This window comes from Artemia sp. Qi Xiang Cuo, chromosome 4 (genome assembly GCF_049724085.1).
Source record: "Artemia sp. Qi Xiang Cuo chromosome 4, ASM4972408v1, whole genome shotgun sequence".
Lineage (NCBI taxonomy): Eukaryota > Metazoa > Arthropoda > Branchiopoda > Anostraca > Artemiidae > Artemia > Artemia sp. Qi Xiang Cuo.
In genome coordinates this window covers 58,331,547-58,358,383 of record NC_142797.1, presented here as the reverse complement: position 1 = coordinate 58,358,383, position 26,837 = coordinate 58,331,547, and the positions used below count along the sequence as shown (strand labels likewise).

The 26,837-nt window shown below is 38.0% G+C and overlaps 1 protein-coding gene across 3 annotated transcripts in view; it reads left to right on the top strand.

Moving 5' to 3' along the window:
* Window positions 1-12,213: 12,213 nt before the first annotated feature.
* The window catches only part of Vps13B (vacuolar protein sorting 13B), a 130,954-nt gene continuing 116,330 nt past the window's right edge, over window positions 12,214-26,837 (top strand). For all 3 annotated transcript variants that reach the window (XM_089088444.1, XM_089088443.1, XM_089088445.1), the window contains exon 1: window positions 12,214-12,493. In XM_089088444.1, the coding sequence (XP_088944570.1) occupies window positions 12,407-12,493 (87 nt within the window). In that variant the 5' untranslated portion in view covers window positions 12,214-12,406. The remainder of the gene's footprint in view (window positions 12,494-26,837) is intronic.

The window sequence follows — 26,837 nt, the reverse complement described above, 5'->3', positions numbered from 1 at the left end:
CCCCTGGGGTAATCGTATCAAACCGATACGTAAAAAAAAAAATGGGCAAGGCTTATTGAAACAAAAATTAAAAATTCTAGTGTAGTTTTTAAGTAGCCCAAAAGATTATGTCATATCAACGTGACGTTTTCTGCCACTTTTTGGGTATTCATAATTTATTTCAAAAACCAAACGCACTAAATGAACTCCTTTTTTTTAAATATTGCTCTGCAAAAGTTACATTTTGACTTAAAGATTCGGGTTTGAGGGGTTGGTAGTCCTAGAGCCTGGATTTAGCTAATATGCAAGCCTGGGCATGTGTAATCATGGATATGCTATTATAAAGAAACCGAAATTAAAAGAAAAGTTTTTCCAAATGAAAGCAAAGACCAACAATAGAACTTACTGACAAAAACATGTCAGGAGGCTATTCCATCCACAACCCTCAATCTTTTTGCTAAAGTTTGACTTCTGTTCTAACTCTTTAAGACTGACTGCTCAAACAAAACTGCCCCTGATTTGGACTAAAAAATGTTTTAAAAGCACTGTAAAATTCTAGCGTGTAAAGCGGGGTTTGAGGGGGGGAGGTCCATCTAATACAGAATTGTTTTCAGTTTTAAGTTTTAATGTCACGGAAGTAGCAGAAACAGCAAAACTATGCAAGTTTCCAAACTATAAACATTTTTGGATGATGAATATTAATATCAAATTATGTAATAAATAAACTTAAACTATATTTCCATTTTCCGAATATGAATTTACTTTCTAATAATTCAGACCAATATTTCTAGTGCACGTAAATGGTTGTACACAGTACAGTAGGCTATATCGTATGCTGTATTTTCTAACGAATCATTGATCAAAAACTTTGAATGGCTTTCACACTATGTACGTAATTTCCTACGTTAGGTGGTTATTGAGTTAAGTATAACGTTTCACACTTAAAAAAGTCTTTCATACTAAGCTGAGATAAAAATCCAAAAAATCATCATAATCCCATTCTAAAACCATCAGAAGCAAACTGTTCAAAAGTTGAAAATGTGGAATGAAGATAGAGATTCAAGCTCTGATCAAGCGCGAAAGGCTATCTAGAAAAGTTGATCAGCTTGTTTTCAGAATTCATTAATTGCTCATCAAGAAATTTCATTTCGCTAGTGCCATACTTAAATTTCTGTGTCTATGTGGCACCATAGAGCGTGGGTAGCTAACAAGAGTGTAGACAAGTGCTAAATTTAAATAAAGAAAAAACAACACCATCTAGTATCTCCGACAATTTTGTTTGAAAATTTGTCAGTTTCCAAACTAATAATCTCTTCATTTTTTTTAGCTATTTCTACTTCTTGCACTGTTTGTCGCCAGGATATATTCCTTGTATCAAGCTTATCAGAAATCAATAGAAAAAACAAAGAAGAATGAGGATATAGCCCTAAGTGGAAAGACGGAGGAGAAAACAAATATGAACCATGCACAAAGATGAAATGTATCATATAAAAATGTTGTGCAGCATGTTTGTTATGATTTATTAGAAATGATTCCTCGCAATCATTTTGCTTTTTTCCGCAAGGTTTGTATTATTTTATCAACAATAAACTTATGACTTCTTCCAAGCTTCCTTTTGTCTTTTTTTAGAATACCTTGAAGTTTTTCTTCTCTCAAAACAAGTTAGGTTCCAAAGTGGTCACGCTTGAAATCCTTGAAGATGTATCAATGATCTATTAATTTTTCTTGTACGCCACGGAAAAGGAAAAAATGATAAGACTGGAGGCTCGAATTGGTCTCAAAAAAGGTTATTGTAATCTAACTTTTCTTAGTAATATGTCAAAGCTGTCAGTGATAATATGAGAGTAAGGGTCCAATTTATTTCTTCTTTTTGTGCCCATGCTTTACAGGCTATTTTCGTTTTACATAAAATGCTTTTCATTGAATTACAGATTTTTCATCGCTAGTTTAAAGAGAGTGCAATAACTAGGGTTCAACAAAAATTAAAACAAAACTTTAAAAAAATACCTACAGCATATCAGGCAATCTACTGATCCCTGGTAATTAAATATGTATCATGGATATCTTTAAGCGTCTGACGGCGTCGAGTAGCGTCTCCACCTCAGTTTTTGGGTTGGTTCTTGATTCGTAGAGGATATGAAAATCTCATAAATGTTTTTAAATCTCTACAGCGTTTTTACTTCTGTTGATGAACTTCAATTAAACGACTCAAATTTGTGTCTAGTTCTCTCAACAATGGTTTCTTCTTGTATATTTTTGCTTTCACCCTTCATTTCTTGTATAAAAGTCTCAAAATCTGTAACCGCCATCTGTATCCATGTTAAACTTCACAGTTATTTACAAATTTTAGCATCGATGACACCGTGGATAAGTGCTTAATCAACTATTTAATCAAGTAAAAATAATTTTACTTTATATAATTAGTAAATGATCTTGACTTTTGACTATTTACTAACTGAAAAGAAAAAACTGAGGCTATTACCTGAAGAGCGTATTACACCCGAGTTCTTTCACAATCAGAGTCAATTGGTTTTCACTCATTAGAGAGAATTTAAGTGTTTCTCATTTTTACACCTGAAAGGTGAAGGCACTTAGTGGATCAGAGGCACCGCTCCAGCGTTACCTACAGTAAGAAGTCATAAGGCTTCCATGCATTTATTATTTTTTTGTTCTATTTTCTTATAAACGTGGCTGCTAACAGCACTGCAGGGTAACCTTGAGGAACCACGCCCCTCGAGGATATTATAGAATAATAAACAACACAGCATTGGCAGTGGATTCTGATTTATGTATAAATCTTCTGGGTTTGGTCAGTTTTGGTGCGCTTTTTTGGGCTAAAAAACTTCTTCCTAGCTATTTTATTTACTATGGGCTGGCTCCCCATAAAAACATAATATTTGTAGGCATGAGTCTGAAGTAATAGGCATGAGAGTATCTGTGCATGGTTTCGACTCTTGATGATAGAAGAGCTTTGCCAAGAGGAAAAAACCATGTTTCGACCAAGATTGATCCAAGATTGCACAAAGCCTCCATTCATACTGGAATTCCCAAAGACTTTTTGTTTTCCAGTTTTAAGCCGGCTTAAGCCCTTCCTGTTGACTTTGGAACGTTTTTTTTTTCATTCCCAGATTTGCGGCTAGAGGTATAATTGAATATTTGATTTGCCGCTAGCCCTCTATCGAAGTTTTTAGATGACTCTTGAATCTTCTTTTGAAAGCGTCAACAGAGGAGCTTTTGGGGATGACTTCCTCAGGAAGATATTCCAAAGTGTAGTGCGACGTCAGATGAAGCTGTTTTTTAAGTATTCTGATCTCAGACTTTCAGCCTCAAGATAATTGGACTGAGCTGTGTTCTTTCGTGTCTGTCTTTCATGTTGGATAGTTAGAGGCATAATATAATGTCCCTATTTGGACCGGGCTGTGTGCCTGAATGCTTAAGATTTTTGGAAAGAGTTAAAAAGAGATAGGCAGAGCATTTTGAGAATGTGCTTAACAGTGATAGACTTACAGGAAAAAAAATTCAAAAGCTTGTAACACTTTGGATGTGAAGGAAGATTTATTTTGTATGGAAGAATTATTGACAGCACTAAAAGGATTAAAAAATGATAAGGCCCCAGGTGCCGATAGTGTGGTAAATGAGTTTCTTATACATGGCGTTTACGCAGCTATAGATAGTTTACTTATGATTAGGAAATGATTTTGAAAAAGGGAAACTACCTAGCAATTTCAGGAAAACTCTAGTTAAACCCATCTATAGGAAAGGTGATAAGAACGAGTGTGATAATTATAGAGGCATTAGCTTGGCCCTTCTGACCTGCAGAGGAGGATCCGGTAGCGGGTCCATTCACGTCAGGTACTTCAATTTCAAGACCTTCAGCAAACTCTTTTGCCTTCTCCAAAAGCGATACAAATGAAGCGTCAGAGCACAGTTCAGCTGTTTCCTTCCTTGTTGCTTGAATCAAGGGGCGGGACCTAGATATTACCAGATGAACTGCCTGAAGCTGCTCAGAAAGTGAGTTTGTCATCCTCAGAATTGCTTCCATATAGAGCAACTGGAATATAACTGTGAGAGCTTCCATTTTTCTTTGGAGCCCAGCTGCTTCTGCTCGAGCTTCACTATCAGCTCCCTCGCTGACTGCAGACAGTACAGCCATAATAGATTCATATCGGAGTCTTATCTTCAATATTGATCGATACCAGTATGAACATCTTGTCGCAGCACTGCTTTCTAATTCTAGGACTGGCAGTTGAGTAGCCCTTTGGGACTTGATAAAAAGCTGATGTCTGGTGTTGCTGATGGAAATGAACGTGTACAGATTTTGGACTAACGATAAAAATGAGCCAACAGTCCCAACACCTTCGGCGCAGTTTGCAATGACCAAATTTAGTCTATGCGCATGGCAATGAATGTATATTGCTTGTGGCGCTTTCGCTCTCAGTCACGCTTGAACACCAGAGAAGCTCATCACGCTTGCTCCGTCGTAGCACTAAGAAGCACAATAGCTCCAGTCAAAGCAATGTTTTACCACTCTGTCTGGAATGAAGCTGGTACAACTCACAGAATCCAGGCTTTTCATATGGTAGTATCCTATTGGTCTTTCTCGTGCTTTTTGCTCGTCGAAGTGTTTCAGGAGAATGGTGAGCTGTTCTTTCTTCAAATTATCTTTTGTCTCGTCGACAAGAACAGCAAAGTATTTGGCACGCTTAACTTCTTGCACTATTGTAGACCGAAGCCTAGATCTGATAACTGAAATTAGATCGTTCTGGTATTCTTGGGACGTATAGTGGCCGTATTATCTTTGTAGCTTGTTGAAAAGCGTAGGAGAATACTCGGCGAGAAGATTGCAAGTTTCGACGAAATGTCCTTTGTTTGCCGAAGATTCAGTCTCATCATAGCCGCGAAAGGCTGTACCCAGTCGCCCCAGTAGGGCCGTTACTTTCAGTAAGGCCTTTATGTGTTCCCTGTTTTCATTCATCTCCTTATTCCTGTCCGTTGACAAAACAGATGCGATGGGTTGCATCTCCGTGGCTTGTATAGCTTTGAACTTCGTCCACGAAACTGCACTGTCCCTGCGGTGGTAACTTTTTGCATGCTCTTCTAGAACGCTTGAGATGTCCTTCCATCTTCTAACGTCAGTCTTGATGAAAGGCGTCACCCCGTATCTCTGTCCACGAAGGGTTGACGTGCCGCCAAAGTGTCTGCAGCAGAAACAGAAAACCAAATTTTCCTTAACTGAGTACTCAAGCCAAAGATGCTTTCCATAATACGAAATATTAAATGACCGTCATAGCTTGCCGTTTGCTGAAACCTGTGCAGGTTACCGTAGCAGCTGTGGTTGACATGGATGGTCGTGGGAGGATGAAGAAATATCAGTAGGACCACTTGAACGATGGTGCTCTTCATCTCGAGTCGTATCTCGTCCAGATTGTGCCTCTTGTGCAGTGACAGGCGCAGTGTCTCTTTGAGTCGTCTTGTTTTCTACTAGCTCGGTCTGACCGACCCCCACGTCGTTCGAAGGGCCCAAAGCGACGGCAATGGATTGTTCGGGTGCTGAGTCAAGCACCTGAAATATATACCCAAAGGTTAAAAGCCACTGTTGTACTTTGAAGCACTATTGAACTCATTTTCAACATTTAAACAGTTGCTTTTTTTTAGTATGTTAAGTCCAAACTGCGTAGCAGTTTCCACTTTCGGCACAGCAGTTCGGGAAAAATAGTGCTAGAACTCCTCGATGGTGTGACAGTTTACTAAAGTATATCGAACTTCGGAAAAAAAACAGGAAATTTCAGCAAAGCCAAAGAGAGCGTTTTTCGGATGATTATACATGCGTTGATCCTACCCGTAAAGACAATAATAGAAACTTTGGGCTTAATGCAATAGCAACCCAAATCGCAAAAAGCCTTTGCAGTAATCCTTGAATGAATGATTTGGGTGTCCTGATACATTGAAAATAAGCTAAAGGCGCGTTCGATTTGCTGTAGTTTCAGTTACTTCCTTCTCCGTTGTAGGCTTATTTTTATTTTTTCTGCCACGTTATCCCATTTAACCTGAAGAAATACTGATAATTTGACCGCCAAACAGGTTTATAATTTTAGACCAAATGGCAAAATGTGAAGCATGACTACAGCAAATCGAATGCGGCTTCATATCACCAGTCGGCATTGTAGCAAATCGAATCATACTTGACCGTTGTCATCACTGTAGCTTCTAATATTCAGCTTTTTGTTTGCAGCCCTATTTCCAATTATTCCAAACTTTTTTTTTTACCTGTGGAAAAAACACTATGGGCCTTGGCTATTCTACTTTTAACATCTCACTGCACCCACTATTTTTAGTAATAATACTACCTAAGGAAGTGAAGCTGTACACTTGTTCGGTTACCCAACATCACCTATTCCCCTTCACTTGTTCCTTGTCTTGGCGATTTAATCTTCTTAACATTAATTTTCAAGCCTATTCTTGCAACCTGAACTGTTTAAACCTCTAAAAATTCAATCATTTTGATATCATTTTCATCTAGAATGCCTAAATCATCACCATAATTTAATTGTAGGATACTTAATTTTACATACTTAATTGATTCCTTGTTCTTACATGGCCTTTGCTGTCAGAGGCGCCATTTCAGCCAAACCTTAGGGTGGGCAAGCAATCGACATGGGCCCCGAAGCAGGCTTGTATAAAAAAAAAAAATTGCCTCTAGCTTTATCCGAAAAAAAAAACTGCCTTCCATGGGAGTTACAGTAAAAATTAAGGAAATTGTCTCAATTTCTTTGCCTTTCCTTCTTTCGGTCTTATGTCATAGGTTCGGAAAAGGCCAGATATCTGAAGAAAGCGGAAACGATATGTGCGATGTTAAAAAAAACAGCCGTTTAGGAATCTTCCACTTTTCCGAACCTATAACTTGACGAAAGCCGAACCTCTGTAGAAACTCACGCTTTGACTAAAGTATTTTCCGTAGCCAAATTCTTCAGCTCGCTGCTTACAGTAAATACTTTAGTCCAAGTTGGAGTCACGCTCCGGCTAAGACGATGCAAAACTTTGCTTGATGAAGTATATTTACAAAATCAAATATACAACAAAATTTTGAAACAGATCAGTGAACACTCAAGGCAACAAGGGGAACCGTCGTGGTTTCATTTTCGCAAAGTCGTCAACAAGCTGGTCGAAATCCAAGTTTTTAACTAAACCCTTCTCTGCAAAGATCAAAAGCAGGTGACTAAGATGATCGTCTCCTGTGGTTGAGCGCAGATAGTTCTTCACTATTTCCAGTCTAGAAAACAAGCGTACATTACTGGCTGTCGTGACAGGAAGTGTGGCAGCAATATGAAGAACTTTGATAATTTCTGAATAGTCCACTGGAAGTGCCTTGATATTATCGATGACGTCCATGAACCAACTTCATGAACCAGCTTCTACCACGTCCATGAAACAACTTCTGCCAACTTCATGGACGTCATTGATAATATCAAGACACGTCCAGTGGCCTATTCAGAAATTATCAAAGTTCTTCATATTGCTGCCACACTTCCTGTCACGACAGCCAGCAATGAACGCTTGTTTTTTGGGCTGGAAATCGTGAAGAACTATCTGCGCTCGACCACAGGAGACGATCGTCTTAGTTACCGGCTTTTGATCTTTGCAGAGAAGGATTTAGGTAAAAACTTGGATTTCGACCAGCTTGTTGACGACTTTGCGAAAATGAAACCACGATGGTTCCCCTTGTTGCCTTGAGTGTTCACTCATCTGTTTCAAAGTTTTGTTGTATTTTTAGATTTTGTAAATATACTTGATCAAGCAAAGTTTTGCATCGTCATAGCCGGAGCGTGACTCCGACTTGGACTAAAGTATTTACTGTATGCAGCGAGCTGAAGAATTTGGCTACGGAATATACTTTAGTCAAAGCGTGAGTTTCTTTTGAGGTTCGGCTTTCGTCAAGTTATAGGTTTGGAAAAGTGGAAGATTCCTAAACGGCTGTTTTTTTAACATCGCACATACCGTTTCCGCTTTCTTCAGATATCTGGCCTTTTCCGAACCTATGGCTTAAGAGCGGAAGAAGGAAAGGCAAAGAAATTGAGAGAATTTTCTTAATTTTTACGGTAACTCCCACGGAAGGCAGTTTTTTTTCGGATAAAGCTAGAGGCAATTTTTTTTATACAAGCCTGCTCCGGGGCTTATGTCGATTGCTTGCCCACCCTAAGGTTTGGCTGAAATGGCGCCTCTGACAGCAAAGGCCATGTAAGAACAAGGAATCAATTAAGTATGTAAAATTAAGTATCCTACAATTAAATTATGGTGATGATTTAGGCATTCTAGATGAAAATGATATCAAAATGATTGAATTTTCAGAGGTTTAAACAGTTCAGGTTGCAAGAATAGGCTTGAAAATTAATGTTAAGAAGATTAAATCGCCAAGACAAGGAACAAGTGAAGGGGAATAGGTGATGTTGGGTAACCGAACAAGTGTACAGCTTCACTTCCTTAGGTAGTATTATTACTAAAAATAGTGGGTGCAGTGAGATGTTAAAAGTAGAATAGCCAAGGCCCATAGTGTTTTTTCCACAGGTAAAAAAAAAAGTTTGGAAGAATCAAGGAGGCACACTTGTGCCTCTATAAAGAGGCGACCCACCACAATTTTAAGCGATTTCAGGTCCTAGAGGTCGCAGAGAGACGGCGGGGATCGCATCTTGTAGCCCAAGATCAAACTAAGAAACGTGCAAAATTTCTTCCTCCTCCGACTTTATCTTCATGGGGTAAACTTGGCCGGAAGTTTGGACCCTCCCACCTCAGCCTCCCTTTAACGTTGTCTGATTGGACTGAAACTTATAGGTTGAGCTTTACTAGTACTCTGGAGCGTATCCTCAAAATTTCAGCTCAATGCGATAACTTTTTCTCTGTTTTCAAAAAACCAAATATAGCCACTTAAAGGTCATTTCTCTTTTTTTTTTCTTGTTATCCACGCCTACAGGCCACAGTTGGCAACTGATCCGGGTGAATGAGGATTCATTCGAAGCAGAATTCGACCTTTTAGGGCCTTTTGATATTTTCAGACCGAAAAAATAATCCCCCGAATTTACATTTACGAAAAACCTCGTTTTCCTATAAGAACCCGCTATAAGCGGGCTCTTATCGTTTCCCGTTCGGGCTAGCCCGCAAGCCCGCAACCTGTCAAATCAGCTAACAGTTAGTCAAGCAATAATAAGTAATAAACTGCACAAAAACGTGCAGAAATTATTTGAAAAAAACTACGTTTTCTAAAGAGTTAAAGAGGCTGAGTTACAAGGTCGAACCTTAAAACGTACAGGGATTAGGAGGCACAGTTGGGGGGCTGCCACCCCCCAAACCCCCCGCTTTCGCAGCCATTAAATAAAAAAAAAGTTTTTAAACTGAAAGTAAGGAGCGACATTAAATCTTAAAACGAACAGAAATTATTCCGTATATGAAAGGGGCTGTGCCCTCCTCAACGCCTCGCTCTTTACGCTAAAGTTTTATTGTTTAAAAAAAAGAGTTGTGAGAAAGTCAAACTTTAGCGTAAAGAGCGAGGCGTTGAGGAGGGCACAGCCCCTTTCATATACGGAATAATTTCTGTTCGTTTTAAGATTTAATGTCGCTCCTTACTTTCAGTTTAAAAAACTTTTTCTTTTTTTTTATTTAAAGGCTGCGAAAGCAGAGGTTTTGGGGGGCTGCCGCCCCCAACTGTGCCTCCTAATCCCTGTACGTTTTAAGGTTCGACCTTGTAACTCAGCCTCTTTAACTCTTTAGAAAACATAGTTTTTTTCAAATAATTTGAAATAGGGCTGTAAACAAAAAGCTGAAATTACAAGCTACAGTGATGACAACGGTCAAGTATGATTCTGAAGTGTAAGTGCTCCGAAAGACGTGGGAGGATTTGCTAGATCTGTTCTAGAGAAACTACCTTTTCCAAAAATATGTTGTACCAAAATATGATTTAATCCCACTTTCTTGCGCTATAATGAGGAAAAGGTAGAGATGTCTAGGGCATTTTATACTGATAAAGGATGACATATTATGAATAGAGCACTTTATACGGATGAAGGATGACAGATTGGCACAGATAGTCCTTGTTGGCCAACCATCTAGGGCCAAACGAAAAGCAGGTCGTCCCCGATTGGGGTGGGATGAAGTCGTAGGAAACATTTAGAGGAAATGTAAACTTTCTTGGAAGGTATAAAGAGGGAGACTTAAATAAACGGGGATGGAGGAAGACAAGACCTAGCTGTGTTGGCCTCAGGCGGCTTGGTGCTGCAGTGAGTTACAGGGTTCCCAACTGCCGACGTCAAAAAAGAGTGCCAATCAAGGCCAAAAAAGAGTACATGTTGTTAAAAGGGTGTGCGAGTCAAAAAATTTGCGAGCGCGCGGCGGTAGCCGCGTGCCTGCAGCCCCTCTCAATTTTTTGATCATTCTCTCGCCATTGACACATAATTGTCAGTTATCCTTTGATCGATGAACTCATCATTTTTAAATTTTCAATGTTATTTAAAATAAAGTTACGATATCAACCTCTAAATAATAAGTTAGATAATGATTATCCTTCTTTTTTAGCTTAAAAAGTAATGCTCTGCTTGAAATTTGCAGGCGTTTATTTTGATTGCTTAGATCTTTAACTAAACTATAGTTGACTGCATCCAATGTTTAGTTAAAGTTTGGTCTCCATTTCATCCAAACTTTTTGAAAGGAATATAAGAGGTCCAAGTAACTAGTTGTGAACTATAGTTGACTTCACTGTAGTCAAGTCAAGTACCGTACCAAAGCACGGCGAAAATAAAAGGGAAGCAGAAACAAAACGGAATTATCATCCTTCAAAACAGCACAAAAAATTGCGTGTTTATTGCATTTTATCACGTTGTGCCTCAGTATCACCCAGCAAATTCAGAAACCGTTGAAAAAGAGGCACAAGAGTGTTCACATCTCCAGATAAGGCAACATTTGGACTTAAGCATTTGAGATTTTCCAACGTTAGGTCATTGTAGTCAATAATTACTTTTGGCGTAAATTTCGTTTACTCCCAACCCCTAGGGTATATATTTACTCATTAAGGGGGGGCTAGTAAAATTCATTTCTGACGCAAAAGAATGTTAAATTTGGATTGAGGATGCAATTCTTATTATTGAGGTAAGTTTGAACTTTACCCCAACCCTCCCCCCCAATGTGCAAATATATACCCTGAATTAGTATATTTGGGTAGGGTGAAGTGAATTTGCGCCAAAAACGATTATTATATTCAGAAAGAGCATAAGAAAAGGCATCGAGTGGTGTGTTCACTTTATTAATAGGTCAAAATATGAACTGCTCAATATTTGCCCATTTTTCTTTGTCATTTTCGATTGGCTCGAATATTTTTTGCCCTGGATTCATTTCTAAAAGTGTCATTCACCTAACTCAACTGTTTTCCAAAATTACAAGAAGTGTCTAAAGTCTAAATTACTATTTTAGGCTACCCCATATTTTCCTAATTTACCCTTTTATATCATTTTGATAGTATGGGTCCCAACCAAAGCAAATTTTCGTACCCTGGCTGGTAAGATGTTTATTTTTAAAAAAATGGCTATCACAAGAAGATATGGGTCATTCACGCTTTAAAATGGTGCACAGGCCTCAAGTCTTTGTAGAATTTCATCAGTTGGAAATTAAACTTTAGTAGCTTTATTTTGGTTGTTGCTTCTACATCGCCTTACTTCATGTTTCATACTCACTTTTCCATTTCCATGAAAAACAGTTGTGCCCAATAGCTTTCAACTTCCTTCAATAAAACTTGATTTGAATTTACCACTTTTTCACTGGTTATCTATGCTGTGATCTACTTCTTAGTAAATGGCTGACAAAACGAGAAAGACGCCTCGGATATGGCCCAGGAGTAGATAACAGAGGTCATACCGGCTAGCTGTTCTAATCTTTTGCACTTAAATAGTTTAATTTTTATTTGGCTCATTACTTTTTCTAAAATCATTTCATAAAAGTGTGCAAAAAAGAGTGCAAAGAGCAAATAATGGGCAAATAGAGTGCAAATCCGGTTCGTGGTGTGAAAGAGTGCAATGAAAAAAAAGAGTGCATTTCACACGAAAAGTGTGCAAGTTGGCAACCTTGGTGAGTTATTGGTAGTAGAAGTAGTAGTGGTAAATCTTGGCAAAATTGTCTAAGCAAGTAGTGCTATCTATATTGGACTATCTTTAGTTTCAGCAGAAAATTTTAAATAAAATAAGCAAGAGTTTATGACAATAAAATAACAGTTTTTGTTATTTCTTCGTTTGTAGAATCCAATTTCCCGGTTTTGCCTTTTTTTCGGAAAGCTAAAGAAATTATGATGGCCGAGTTAAGATATAGTCCTAGATCCTTATTTACAAAGAAAACAAGATAAAGGGGAGACTGAATAAACCAAACATCTAGGCTAGCCCACCAGCTTACGAAAACAATGCTGAAGATAGAGTCATACATTACGCCAGTGATCTTGAGCTATGTTGATAAATACATAAAAAATCTCAAGCCAGAAGATTCTCAGGTAAGCTATGGTAAAATTCTAATCTCCTTATAATTAAAAATATTTTTGCCATCTAGTTGGAAAATTTTGCCCATCCCTATATGACAATAGCAAATAGAAAAAGTAGCCTAAGCAAAAATTACAGATTGCTTTCCTTCTACACAAATTACTAGAAACAAGCAGAAGAAGGCATTGCAAAATATCAGCATAGTCACCAATTGGTTTAAGTTTGTTCAGTTGTTTATTACATTTATTGAAATTTAATCATGTCTGTTTGTGATGGTTCCACAACTATGTACCTTGAAGCAGCTGCAAATTTTTAGAAAAAAGGTATGTTTCCTTTGTTTATTTAGTTTATTCATTGTTTTCAATTTTTATATTTTCAGTCATTTGAAGCATTGTATGATTTAGCTTGTTTTGCATCATTTTTGTTGAAGGAAGATAATCTGTTTTTTTCTATTTCTCAATTTTTCTTTTTGCTATTGTTATGTTACTACAAAGTTCATCATGCAGAAGATGCATCTTTATATACAGATGTCAGGAAAACATTGAAAATTTTGGAATAAATGACACATAGAAATTCAAAGATTTATTGAATTAGATTGTAGACCTTTGGAATATATTACTTTAATGTATTGGATTTAACAATTGAATTGTATGTTTCTAACTAATTTTTTAACCTTAAATTATAATTTAAAAACTATTGACAAGGTAATAAGTTACATTTTTGGGTTCAAAATATAATTTGAACCTGAAGTGGTTACTATATTTGGAAAGAGCATAATAAAAGGTGCAAAGAGATGTGTTCACTTTCTTCTTTGCTAGGTACTGAAAAATTTAGCCTAATTTTATACTCTTTTCTTCCTGCAGATTGATTATTATTTGCAGTAAAATAATAAAGAAAAAAAATAGTCACTCTGTTGGAAAATAAATTTTGAATGTATATAATGGATTTTATTCTGTATAGGCTGTTTGTGAATCAGAGGGGGGGAGAGGCTAGAAGTACTGAAACAATGTTGTTGTTTAAATTTCTGGCAACCAATTTTGAATAAAAAAAACAAGATATCACTTTTGAGGTTCTTTTAAGAGCTCAAAACAAAATTTGCAAAGGAAGTGATTAGTAGCCTATGTTTTGAAAGAGCATAAAAAGGTGCATTCAGGGGTGTTTTCACCCTCTGCCTAGCTAACTAATAAGAACTCTAAATTTAGGGGAGACTAGGGCTATCCCAGACAGTTGTTTTTGACAAGCTCTGTTCTATACCTATTTGGGATTTGGTGACTCCATAGGCTCAAAGAACTTTTTTTGTTGTGAAGTGTCTTTGGTCCAATGTTCATGTTTTTTCTAAATCATCTTTTTGTGCTTTTGCTTGCTGTCCAGAGCCACCCCACACAAAGGGGCAACTTTGGACATTCCCTGGGGCAAATTTGAATGCATTAAAATGGCTTTCATATGTTCAAATACAGACCCAGATGAACATCCAATCTATATAATTAAATATAAAAGTAAAAAGAAGCAATCAGCCCTCACTGCAAATTCCCCCCAAAAGTTTCTTGCAGACCATTCTGCCTAAAAAATTCTCCCTAATATACTTTCATTAAAAAAAATGTTTATTTTCTTTATTTCTGATCAGTTTTTCAAGTCATGCCAGAAATCCTCCCTATGTGGAACATTTCCCCCATAAATCCTCCCCCTCTCCTAGTAGAAAGTTTATCCTGCAGAAAATTTCCCCATGGAGAATTTCTCCTGGTGATAATTCCCTCATGGAGAATTTCTGCCACAGAGAATTCCAATACAACTAAAAATTTTCCTGGACATTTCTGCCAGAACATTTCCATGTGTAAAATTAAGTCACCAAACATAAAGTAAGATAAATAAAACAAATTCCATATATGAATTTCAGGAAACTATGCTGAATAAAATGGCTATCTCAAAATCTTGATCAGAAGACTGCAGGGAAAAAAGGGCATGGGAAGGGGGCTAGTTACTGGTCCTTCACCCAGTCTCTTTGGTCTCTTAAAAAGGGCACTAGAACTTTTAATTTCCATTCAAATGAGCCCTCTGCTGATGTTCTAGGATTATTGATTTGAAACAATCATCCCTGGGAAGGACAAATAATAATAATAAGCATGCATCTTTGATCTTTCTTCTGGCATAAAATTCAAAATTCCACATTTTGCAGATGGGAGCTTGAAGAATGTACAGTAGGGTTCTATGATATGCTGAATCTGATATTGCAATTCTCAATAAGAATCCTTGACTTTAAGGGAATGTTTACCCATTTTTCAAAAGTTAGACAAATTTTCTCAGGCTTGTAGCTTTTGAAGGGTAATATTGAACTTAATGAATCTTATATATTTAGAATCAGCATACAAAGCCAGTTATTTTGACATATCTTTTGTCATCAATTTTCTGTTTTTTATACTTTTGGTTACTATTGGGCTGAGTTAATCCTTACTTACAGTTTGTTACCACAAACTGTTGGATTTAATCAATTATTTTAGCCAGAACATGACTATTAGCAGTGAGATTGCTGGTGTTTACATCTTGTGATTTTGAAGCTGAGCCCCCAGATAAGAGCATTCACCAGTAACTAAAGAAGGAAGGAAACCAACTTCCTAGAAACATCATGATGGAAAGGATATATTCCTGTAGATCTGAATGATGAAATTATGTTCCTAAGGGAGAATTTCTGCAAATGTGGCTTATAAGACAGCTCTGCCACTTTATACATAGAAATGTGTTTACCTAGGTTCAGGTCTAGCCATTTGTTCATTTTAGTTCCACTTAAATTACCCAAAGACTATAGCATCCAGGATTTACATTTTTTGTGAACATTGGGTTGGGGAGATAAGAATTATGAAGGCAGACCTCCTACATAACCCAGGTCAACCCCATGTACATAACCCATGCTGTAAGAAGGATTTGAATTCTCATCAAAAATCTAACTGTTTCAGAGTTGACTATAGGGAGTCTGTATTATCCAACACAAGCTGAATAGGAAGCAAATGGGGGATAAAAACATGCAAATAAAAAAAAATAATTGGATGGAGATGCAATTTCATAATTCCAAATTAATAACTGTAAAGTTGTCTTTAAGTTGATTAAGGTTTAAAATATTAAGAAGCAAAAATATAGTTTTTGTATCTGAGAGACTATGAAATTTGTATTGGATGACAAAGGGAAGTGCCAAGAACTCTTATAGCTTTATTTTATATTATCTGGAGAGATTTAAAATGAACAGGGAATGAATGCAGTGACCTGATGATTCATTCATAATCACATGCAGCTTCACACAAGGCAAAACAGCATAGTCAATAATATCCAAAAGTAAAATACATGTCTTCAACTGCAGTGGGTTTGTTCTGGGCACCTCTAAAGTGTCCAAATATCTGAAATAACTCCATAATGACCATAGATGGTTGAACACATAATGGACAAACTAACACAGAGGGTTTTGTTCATCAAAAACAGAAATAACTGTAAGAATGACTATCTTTAAGCTGCACTTTATTGGAACTTTAGGTTAACAGCTGTAGAACTCATACTACTACTACTAATAACAACTCACCACAGCACCAAGTCGCCTGAGGCCAACACAGCTATGCACTCTCCTCCATCATAATCTATTAAAACCCTCCCTTTTTAAACCCTCCCAGGAAGTTCCTATTTCCTTTAAATCTTTCTTTATGACATCCTCCCACCCAAGACAAGGATGACCTGCTTTATTTTTAGCTCTAGATGGTTGGCCAAAAAGGGCAATCTTTGGCAATATTTCATCCTCCGTCCACACAACGTGCACTAGCCATCTCAACATTTCTTTCATTATAGCCTAGCCCTAGAAAGGGGGATTGAACCACATTTTTTGTACATCCTACTGTTTGAAACACAGTCAGTCAGCCAGGTACCCAGAACAATCTGTTGGCAATTTCTCTCTAAAACATCTAGCAAATCATCTAGCAAAAGATCTAGCCTCATCAACCTTATAAGGTTGGTGGAGCCCACCTCAGGGACTCTCAGTATCTAGGAAAGTCATAGCTTTACTTAGATCCCAGGCCTAGAGACAGTTGGGCCTGAAACCCTCCACCCAAAAATTTTACCGCAACGAAAAACAATGATACTGCCTCAGATGATCTACCCTCCCTTTACCTTCCACGACCCCAGCACGTCCCTGGACCGATTTTAGACCATCGAATGAACCTTGTTGACGAGGGTGGAATACGACTTATCACCTGGAACGTACTCACACTCAACTTTCCTGGAGCTAAATCAATGCTTGCCTATGAGCTAAAACGCTTCAATATAGCTGTGGCTGGCCTTACGGAAACCCGCCTTGTCGGAAGAGAGTCCGAGGATATTGGTGAAGGATATCACCTGATCTGGTCTGGTGACCCAAAAAGCAAGACAAATGGTGTAGGCCTCGCGCTGAATGCTAGAGCCAAGAGATGCCTTCTCTCCTATAAACAAATTTCAGATAGAATACTGATGGCTCAGCTCCAGCACAAGCATGGAAAGTGGACAATTATTGTATGCTATGTTCCCACCAATCCTAGTGCTGCGGAAGTGAAGGGTCAGTTCTATGCGGTGCTCTCAGCGACCCTGTCTAGAGTCCCACCCCACGACATCGTCACTCTTCTGGGAGACCTTAACGCGACCGTAAATGACAGGGAGGGTGTGTGGAGAAGTGTTCTCGGCCCTGTGACTCCAGACTCACTGAGTTACACCGTACAAAGACTTCTCCAGCTCTGAAATTGGCATAATATGGTTATTTCAAACACCCTCTTTCAGAGACGAGATATACACAAAATACTCATTGTATAGTAACGACGGCCAGACAAAGAAGATGATCGATTATGTTATGATCTCGGGTCGCTGGTGCTCGTTGATAACAAATTGCCGGACTTATAGGTCGGCCGAGCTTGGAAACACAGACCATAGGATGGTAGTCGCCACATTCAGGCTACGCCTGAGAGCACAAGGACAAGAAAGACGGCCTCCCAAGCTTGATCTGAGTAGTCTGGCTACATCTCAGATGCAACAGAAGTATGCTCTCGATATCTCTAACCGGTTTAGCTGCCTCCAAGTTCTGGACGACCCTGAAGTAGCCTGAAAGTCTTTCAAAGATAACATACTCGATTCTGCTGGCAGTACCATTGGCCGCAGCAGACACAAGAATAAACCCTGGATATCCCAGGAGACTCTGTCTGTAATCGACCTGCGCCGTAAGGCTCGTTTAGCAAAGAATATGCCAGAGTATAGACGACTCAATGGTCTGTGAAATCGCCTAATGCACAGTGACAGGAAGACCTTCGTCAACAAGAAAGCCAGCAATCTTGAAGATGCTGCGAGAAAAGAAGACACCTGCTCCCTCTAACAACACCTCCGCCAGCTGCCGGAAGGAGGACTTCCACCGTGAGCCGTATTTTTTCTGTTGACGGAAGCATGCCGGATGACGATGCAGTTCAACACTCTGCATGGAGCAGTCCCTTTTCAACGCTTCTGAATGCTGAGGCTGTTGCTCATCCCGACCCTGATCTGATTCAAGCAGCAATGACCTCACCCGAGGATGCTTCCTACCTCGTATCGCAGCCACTAACCACCTAGGAGATTCGAAACGCTGTAAAACAGTTAAATAATAATCGAGCCCCCGGTGTCTGTGGTATTTCTGCAGAACTCTTCAAGTACAGGGGTGCAGCGATGATTCTGTGGCTCCAGATAATCTTCTCAGCTGTATGGACTACGGAAAGCATACCGAATGACTGGTGTGCTGGCATCATAGTCCCGCTCTGGAAACGTAAGAGCAGCCGTCAAATCTGCTCTAACTATCGTGGGATCACGCTTCTCTCCGTTTCTGGTAAACTCTTCGCCATGTCACTTCTGGACAGATGTTTCACCTTTGTGCGTAGAGAGAGAAGAGTCCAGCAAGCCGGATTCATGCCCGACAGGTCGACGAAAGAGCAAATGTTTACTGTGCGCCAGTTGATTGAGAAGACGCGGGAGTTCCACCAAAAAGCGTGCATCGCGTTTATGGACTTTAAGGCTGCCTTCGATTCTGTTGATCACCGTTCGCTTTGGCTGATACTAAGAACTACGGGTCTACCCAAGAAATATTGCTCACTCTTTGAAAAGCTGTATGAGGATACGGAAGGCTGCTTGCAAGTCATTGGAAAACGTAGTCCCACATTCCCGGTGAAGACTCGCGTCCGGCAAGGTTGCACCACCGCTCCCGAGCTTTTCAACTGTGTCGTAGACCATGTTATGGCCAGCACAATGAATCGCCTTCAATTCGGTCTTCAGTTCGGAGACCGGGTACTCTCTGATGCTGACTTCGCCGACGACATAGCGCTAGTTGCGAGCACCGTCGATAAGATGACCAAAGCTCTCCAGGTGCTTTCAGAAGAAGCCTCGAAAGTTGGACTGAAGATCAACTGGCAGAAAACCAAAGTTATGCTCCTTGAGCCTCCCACGTCCCGTTCTAATGCAAAGGAAGTCAACATCGGGAACATCTGAGTAGATGTGGTCGAAGACTTAACTTACCTGAGATCTATTCTATCGAAGGATGGCTTGATCACCAAAGAGCTTAAATCTCGAATTGCCAAAGCTTCAGCACTTGTTGGGAGGCTTAGCAACATCTGGCGAAAGCCAAACATAAGCTGCTTTACCAAAATGCGCATCTACAATGCGTCAGTCAGCACCGTCCTGCTGTATGGAGTGGAGACATGGCCAGCTGCCAAATCTATCCTCAGCGCCGTCGATGTCGCTCAGACGAAACATCTCCGAAGAATCGAAAGACTTCACTGGACTGACTTCGTTAGCAACCAGACTCTCCTATCACGTACGGCTCAAACTCTTTTCTCGACGCAGCTCGCCCAGCGTACTGTTCGGTAGTACGGCCACCTCCTTCGCATGCCACGCGACGCCCCAACACGGGTCGCATTCGACTTCGACCCCACCCTACACGGATGGAAACGACACAGAGAACGCCCACCCACTAGATGGAAAGACAAAGCCGATGAATTCCTCACCCAAGCCCACATCCCGGTGGAAGAAGCTGCGATCCTGGCAAGCGATAGGTCAACCTGGAGGCGCCTAGTCTCATCGTTCTCTACGCCGAACCCTCGGCAGGAGCCTTAAGTCAAGTAAGTCAAGTTTTCAAAGCGCCCATGCGTCAGAGCCATATTTAACCACTGTCATCACTATAGCTTCTAATATTCTAAGCTTGCTTTGCAGACTTATCTTCCTATTCTTCCCACCTTTTTTTTAACTGTGAAAAAACACTCTGAGCCTTGGCTATTCTACTTTAACATTTTCACTGCTCCCATCATCTTTACTAATAATACTACCTAGGTAAGTGAAGCTGTCCACCAGATCAATGTTTTCGTCACCCAACGTCACCTTTTCATCATTACTTATTCCTAGTCTTAGTGAATTAGTCTTCTTAACATTAATTTTCACACCTCTTCTAGCAAGCTGAACTTGCAAAACCTCTAAAAGTTCATTCATGTTGCTCACACTTCCATCTGGGATGGTTAAATCATCAGCATAATCTAAGTCCAGGAGAGTTTTTACTCCCCGTTTAATTCCGTGGTCTCCCATTGCCTTTCCTGTGCTCCTTAAGACAAAGTCCATCAAAATAATCCATATAAAGGGAGATAGAGCACAACCCTGCTTAACTGCTGATTTAATACAAAACTAACTGCTAACTTCATTTCCTATCTTAACTGCAGCAGTGGTATTCTCATACAAAGCACTAATCACTTTAATGTATATGTCTGGTATACCATATAAGAATAAGACCTTTGCTATACCTCTTCTATCAACAGAATCGAACGCTTGCTAATAATCTATAAAACCGAGGACCAAAGGTCTTTGACAACTCAGGCACCTCTCAATTATTAACCTAAGACTAAAAATTTGGTTGACACATCCTCTACCTTTTCTATAACCACACTGTTCTTCTCTTAAAACTTTGTCTACAGCTACTCTCAGTATAAAAAGTATCAAATTACTAAGTAATTTGCCACCTACAGAGACCAGACTAATGCCTCAATAATTACCACACTCACTCTTATCACCTTTCTTGAACAGTGGTTTAATTAAGGTTTTCCTAAAATCATTAGGTACTTCCCCTTTTTCCAAAATCATATTCATAATCTTCAGTATTTTTAACCTCAGAGCCATCATATTTAAGAAATCCATTTACCACACTATCAGCACCTGGATCCTTATTTTTTTATCCTTTTTGTACTGTTGCTAATTTTTTCTCACAAAAAAAAATCTTTCTTCACATCCAAGGTATCACAAACTTTTTTTATTTTCCTCTATAGCCTATCATTCCCTGCAACTCTGTATCGGTTTAGCACATTCTCAAAATGTTCTGCTGAGATCTCTTGAACTCTTTTCTTAAAAGTATTGTGGCCCCATTCCTATCTTTAACTGGGAAAGTCCAGATTGATTGCTCCATCTTCATTTATCTACATTCTAGTAAATTATTTTACTATTATGCCATCTAGCTGCATCTTGCAGATCCTCAGCAATTTTATCCATGGCCTCCACTTCACACCTCCTTAGTTCATATTTTTATATTTTTTCTACTTTCTTCATATTCGTCCGATTTTCATATGATCTACTACCTGAATAATTCTTGTATAGTCCCCATCCCCTCTCTTTTAAACGTAAAGCGTTTACGCATGTATTCCTATCTGCACTCCTAACTTTCGTCCCTAAGACACCATCAGCAACTTCACAAATTGTGTTTCTAAAGTTATTCCAACGATCTTCCACATTGTCAAATTTTAAACTCTTAAGTTTAGTAGTCAACTGTTCCTGGAAAATTTCTCTCAAATTCTCATACTGGAGTCTATTAACGTCATAACTTCCTGGGTGGTAGTTACTCTTCTTAAATTTCAGCTTTAAAGTAACCCTAGACACTACTAGATGGTGATATTTACTTTTAACATCAATAACAGCACTCCTATATACCCTAGTATCTTGTATTGATCCTGCTAGTCCTCGGTTTACTATAACATGATCAATAAGGTTTTCTGTCTTATCATCACATGAATACTATTTTAACTTATGGGCCATTTTATGACCAAACACCATATTGGTTATAACTTGGTTGTAATACATACAAAATTGCAAAAGTCTGTAGCCATTACTATTTTCTCTTCCTAAACAAAATTTGCCTTTGCTAGGATACCATCTATCCCTATTTCTACCGACCTGGGAGTTAAAATCTCCTAGTAAAAGCATCATATTTCTACCTGGGACCCTGTCTATTTGCTCCTGTAACTGTAAGTAAAATTCATCTGAGTCACTTGTATCTCCGTCAGTCGGCTCTATAGTGGCATATACTACTATAACTGATACCCTGAACTTTTTAGTCATAAAATGAGCAATTAGTATTCTATTATTATTACCTTCCCAGACTAAACAAGACTTAGCAGCTTCCTTACTCATATAAGGGTTGATTTACCTTACAAATTGCCATTATCCAGTTTCTTCAGAAACAGTACAGCTATTGAATTTCTGAATGGGATTCTGTTGTATGTTACTAGAGGACACTACTTCATGTTTTCTTGATATAATTTTGTAGATAGGGATTAAAGAGCAAATGAACTGTCCAGAATAACCCATACTATACAGAATGCCCATACTATAGGTACTGCTTTAATCAACAGGGACAGCTATTGAATTGTTGTTTTGGGAGGGGTGGAACACTAGTGAAACGATGGCTCTCCTGGTATTTTCACCCCTCCACCCCTGCAATTAGTGCAATTTTCCACCTTCTGTGGGTGTTTGCCCCAAAACCACCCCCTGGACCCACCTGTGGTCGGTGTGACCAATTAACGAAAATAAAGAATATTTGTTTATAGAGATGCAAAAAGAACAATATTGAACAAACATACTTAAAACAGGGGGTTGGGCAGTAATGGTTTTGGTGCTTGGAGAAATCATCAACTAATCTATCCAAATATAGATTCTTTACATCCTCTTTTTCAATGACCATGATCATCAGGTGACTGAGTCTGTCAGTTTTCATTGTCAATTGTAAATAACCCTTTGCTTGCCCATATGCTGAGAAAAATTGTTTATTGCTTGCAGTAGTCACAGGCAAAGTAGTAACTAGCTTCATCAGCTTTAGCACTGTCAAATAGTTAATTTGGAGGTCGGCTAAAATGTTGATAGTTCAGAAAAGGTCAATTTTTGAAAACACACCTTTTGAGAGATGCAACTTTGCAAGAAAAAGCTATGACTTTTTGGCATAGGCATCAACACCAAATATCCATTGATAATGAAACACAACACTTCCCATTCCGGGAAATTAAAAATAAATAGGAATTTGAGAGGTTGAAGGGATAAGCATCAAGGAGAAGTATGGTATATTTTATATGAAACGTTGGTCCACATAAGTCTGCTTTAACTATCTGACTAACATTGCATTTACCAGTTGTTGAGTTTGAATGAAACTCTTTGAGACACATGGAAATGACTCGACTTCTCTTGCTTCAAGCACTGGTTTTATATTTTGAAAATTTTGATTCCTGGATATTGTGTAAAGCCGAGTATTCGGATATGTTTTTGCTTAAGTTGTGCCATTCGGTGCCATTTCTAAGCTTTTGCAGCGTCTTTTATGTCCCAGAAATCAGTTTAAGTGCCTTATAAATCAGCAAACGTTCTGGTTCAAGTTGCTCTGATAAACAATTTACAATGAGTGATACTTTTTCCATTATGTGCAAAGTTGAGACAAAGGAGACCAAATTGATTTTGTCCAGTAGTAGTTTTGCTTCAGATGCTGCCTAACTGTCGGGACTATCGTAGACTGTGGCTTGCACAGCAACAATACATTCAAATTTGGCCTTCACCTTAAGGATAGAGTGAACTTCAAGTCTTCAAAAAGACTTTTCGCTTGCCTATACGCTTGGATTACATTAATAGTTCATGTCAAGTGTTGCTGCATAATATGAATAGTGTAAAAACTTAAGAAAAAACTGTAAGATTTTTATCTAACTTTGGTAATTCGGATAAGGTGTCTGCTTGTGAGTATTCTAAAAAGAATAATTTAATTGATACATCCCAAATTTAGGACTACTAGATGGCAAATTTTCTTTTGTAAATATTTTAGTCAGCTATAACCTGTGCTTTTGAGAATCTGTTCAAAACCATCTAGATCATGATACAAGTAGTGAATACTCACTTGCTCTTTCAAGCTTCATTGCTCTTCTTGACAGACAAAATATGCATAGTGTTTGCGTTTTTCAATACATATATCTCTATATCAGACTAGCAGAAAAAATAGATAAAACGACTAGTTATTTCTTTTTGCATTCAAAAATATTTGCGATCTTATTGTATTGTCAGTCTGTCACATTGTTCACAGAGTAGAAATACAGGAATAGAAGAAAATTTACCCAATTGAATGGGATGTAGAAATGCTGCATTGTATATAGATAACAAAAAGAAGTTTCCTTCTGATCTATAATAACCCTCAGGAGGTTAATTCAGCCCAGGGCTCAGAAACTGCAGACTATGCCAAGCACATTAAATTATTGTGGAAGTATTCTTCAAGACTTTTTCACAAATGGTTTTCTAACAGTTTGTAGTAACAAAGAGTAATAAAGGAGTAACTCGGGGCAATAGTAATCAAAACTCCAAAAAATTATTTTGCTAACAGTTAATACATAAAAAATGGTTTTTTTTTTTTTATCGAGATTCCGAATTTAAAATATTCATCAAATTGAAAGGATCAGTTAAAAGCCTGAGAAAATTTTCCAGGTTTGTTTTCCCAGGAAGAAGATCATGGATGTGTGTGTGTATTTTTGGTCTTCCTAGGGATGATTGTATCGAACCTCTGACCCTGGAAAATCAGGATAGGACTTATTTGAACAGAATTAAAAATTCTAGGAAGTAATGCTGCACGGTGGCGCACTCGTTCCTGGAAAGCTAGGTATTTCATACAAGACAAATGGTTAATATAAATATGTATCTTAATGCTTGATTTAGCTGAGTTGAGTTGATTCATATGATCTTTCACGAAATTATGTTCAACAATGTATAATCACCTATTATAAAGCAGGGGTGATGGTTCATCGTGTTTGGGGGGGGGGGATATAATGAACCTAAAAGAGTGTGTTTCAATGCCTAAACTGTCTAATCTGCATAAATCCTCAAATAAATATAGGAAGGAGTGCGCGTGTAGGGGGGGGGGGGGTAGGAATGAATTTCTCATTTCCCCCTCATCTTGGTTAGACATGGGTATGATTTGGGAAAGAATCAGAAATAAAATAAAATCAAGTTTTTTCAAATGAAAATAAGGAGCAGCATCAAAGCTTAAGATGAACAGAAATTATTCCGCATATGAGGGGGGCTACCCTCTCCTCAACCCTTCATTGTTTACACTAAAGTTCGACTTTTTGTTCCAATTCTTTAAGATCAACTGCCCATCCACAAGGATTGTTGAATTTAAATGAGAAATATTAAAAAAAAACTTTAAGACTATAGCGTAACAAGCAAGAGGTCTAGGAGGGGGCAGTCCCCTATAAACGGAATAATTTCTGTTCATTTTGAGTTTTAATGTTGCTCCTTATTTTTGTTTAATTTCCATCGTAGATCATCTCACCGAAAGATTTTTGCACATAGTAAAAACGCTAAAATTTTATTGTAGCAGCTTTTGGTCATCTTGGAAAGTTGTTAAGCTTTGGTGAATGATAATTACCGGAAATTGATTTATAGTCTTGAAAAGAGTCAGGGAATGCATTTTCAAGAACCAACCTCCACTCGTTTCTTCTCCTGGACACTGACTGCGTGAACAAAGAAAAATGATGTGGAAAGCAATACAATTTTCAACCATGTACAACCAACTAAGGGTCTATTAGAGGTGTTTGAATCTCATACCTTCACTTCTTCTCTGTTTATAACGTCTGGAATATACTTTTAAAATGGACCTAATTTTTAGAGAGAGAGAAAAAATAATTGGATTTGGCTTTGCATCTTGATCAGACTCTGCAAACTGATTTTTCCAGTAACAGCAGTCCAAGAAAACAATATTCTAAGCCTAATTGGAAAAAAAGTTTTCATAGGGGTTTCTCAAATCTGTGTTCACATAATCTATAATTCTCTAATAACGGATAAGGGGGGGGGGGAGGTAAAGTTTGAATACGTTTCTGGCCCTAATTTGGACTGTACATTCTTAAAAGGATGGACAGTCCAAATGATGGACTATTCATCTAGCCTAACAATTTTCTAAGATAGTAAAAAGCTGTTATGGTAGCATTCTACTTGCAAAAATAGTCATAATATTCCGAAGGTATTTTTTATTCTGCTTTTTAGTCAAATAGGATATTGGACCATTTACTGGCAGACTCTCATTTCTTTGATCACTATTTTGTCAGTTGTTTTTTTTTACCTCCATTGACAGGCTAAATGCCTTTTTTAGGCTATTTTTTTGTCTGATTTAAATTTTTTGTTGACTTTTTCTTAAATTTAAAAATATAGTTAAATTCTACTCTGAAACATGTGCAGTATTTAAAACAGCCTTTTTTTTTTATCAAAAGAAATCCTTAAAAACCTAGATGGTAATATATAATTCTATTCTGGAAATGATCAAGGAAAGATTCAGATTGTATTTCAATTTTTCATGGTAGCGTATCTAGAAAAAAAATAGAAAGATGGTTATCTATCAGGGCTTGTCAGAGAGTTATTGCTAACGTGTATGGACTTTAGTGCTTTAAAATCCAAGTAGTTTTGAAGAAAAAAGGCTGCATTTTAAGTCTGCCATCCCATATCAAACACAATCAGTATTAAATGATGTTTTCTGAGTAATTAAAATTTGAAGGTAATAGAATGGATAAAAAATAATGCTAATTCTTCTTGTGTAATAATATATTTTTCATAAATGATGAATAAGCTATTTGTTCAAAAATTCATGCAGCAGGGCTGGTAAACCATTTTTCCCAATGTGGAATGTATTTTTGGGGGGCATTGGAAGTTTAATTTTAAGAATTAATGAATTTAGTAAGCTGAAATTGCTGAAAAAAAATAACAAGTGGGTGCAGTAATATGAATTTGTTAAAATGCTAACTATCATTAAGAAAGCCAGTCTTTAAAATTTACTTGTATATTCAAAGGGGAAACAAAGTCTTTAAGAAATTATTTTTTTTTATTTAGACCTAAAGGGTGTAAGTAAGCATTCTACTTAGCCCTTGGAAACTAAGGACAAATTTGAAATTTGTCCTGGGTTTCCATTAAAATGGGCAAAATTAAGAATAAAAATTAACTCATCTGAAGATAAATTCAATTAACCCATCTGAAGAGAAATTCATTTCCTAGTATAACTGTATTTGATTGAAGAATTATCTCTGTTTG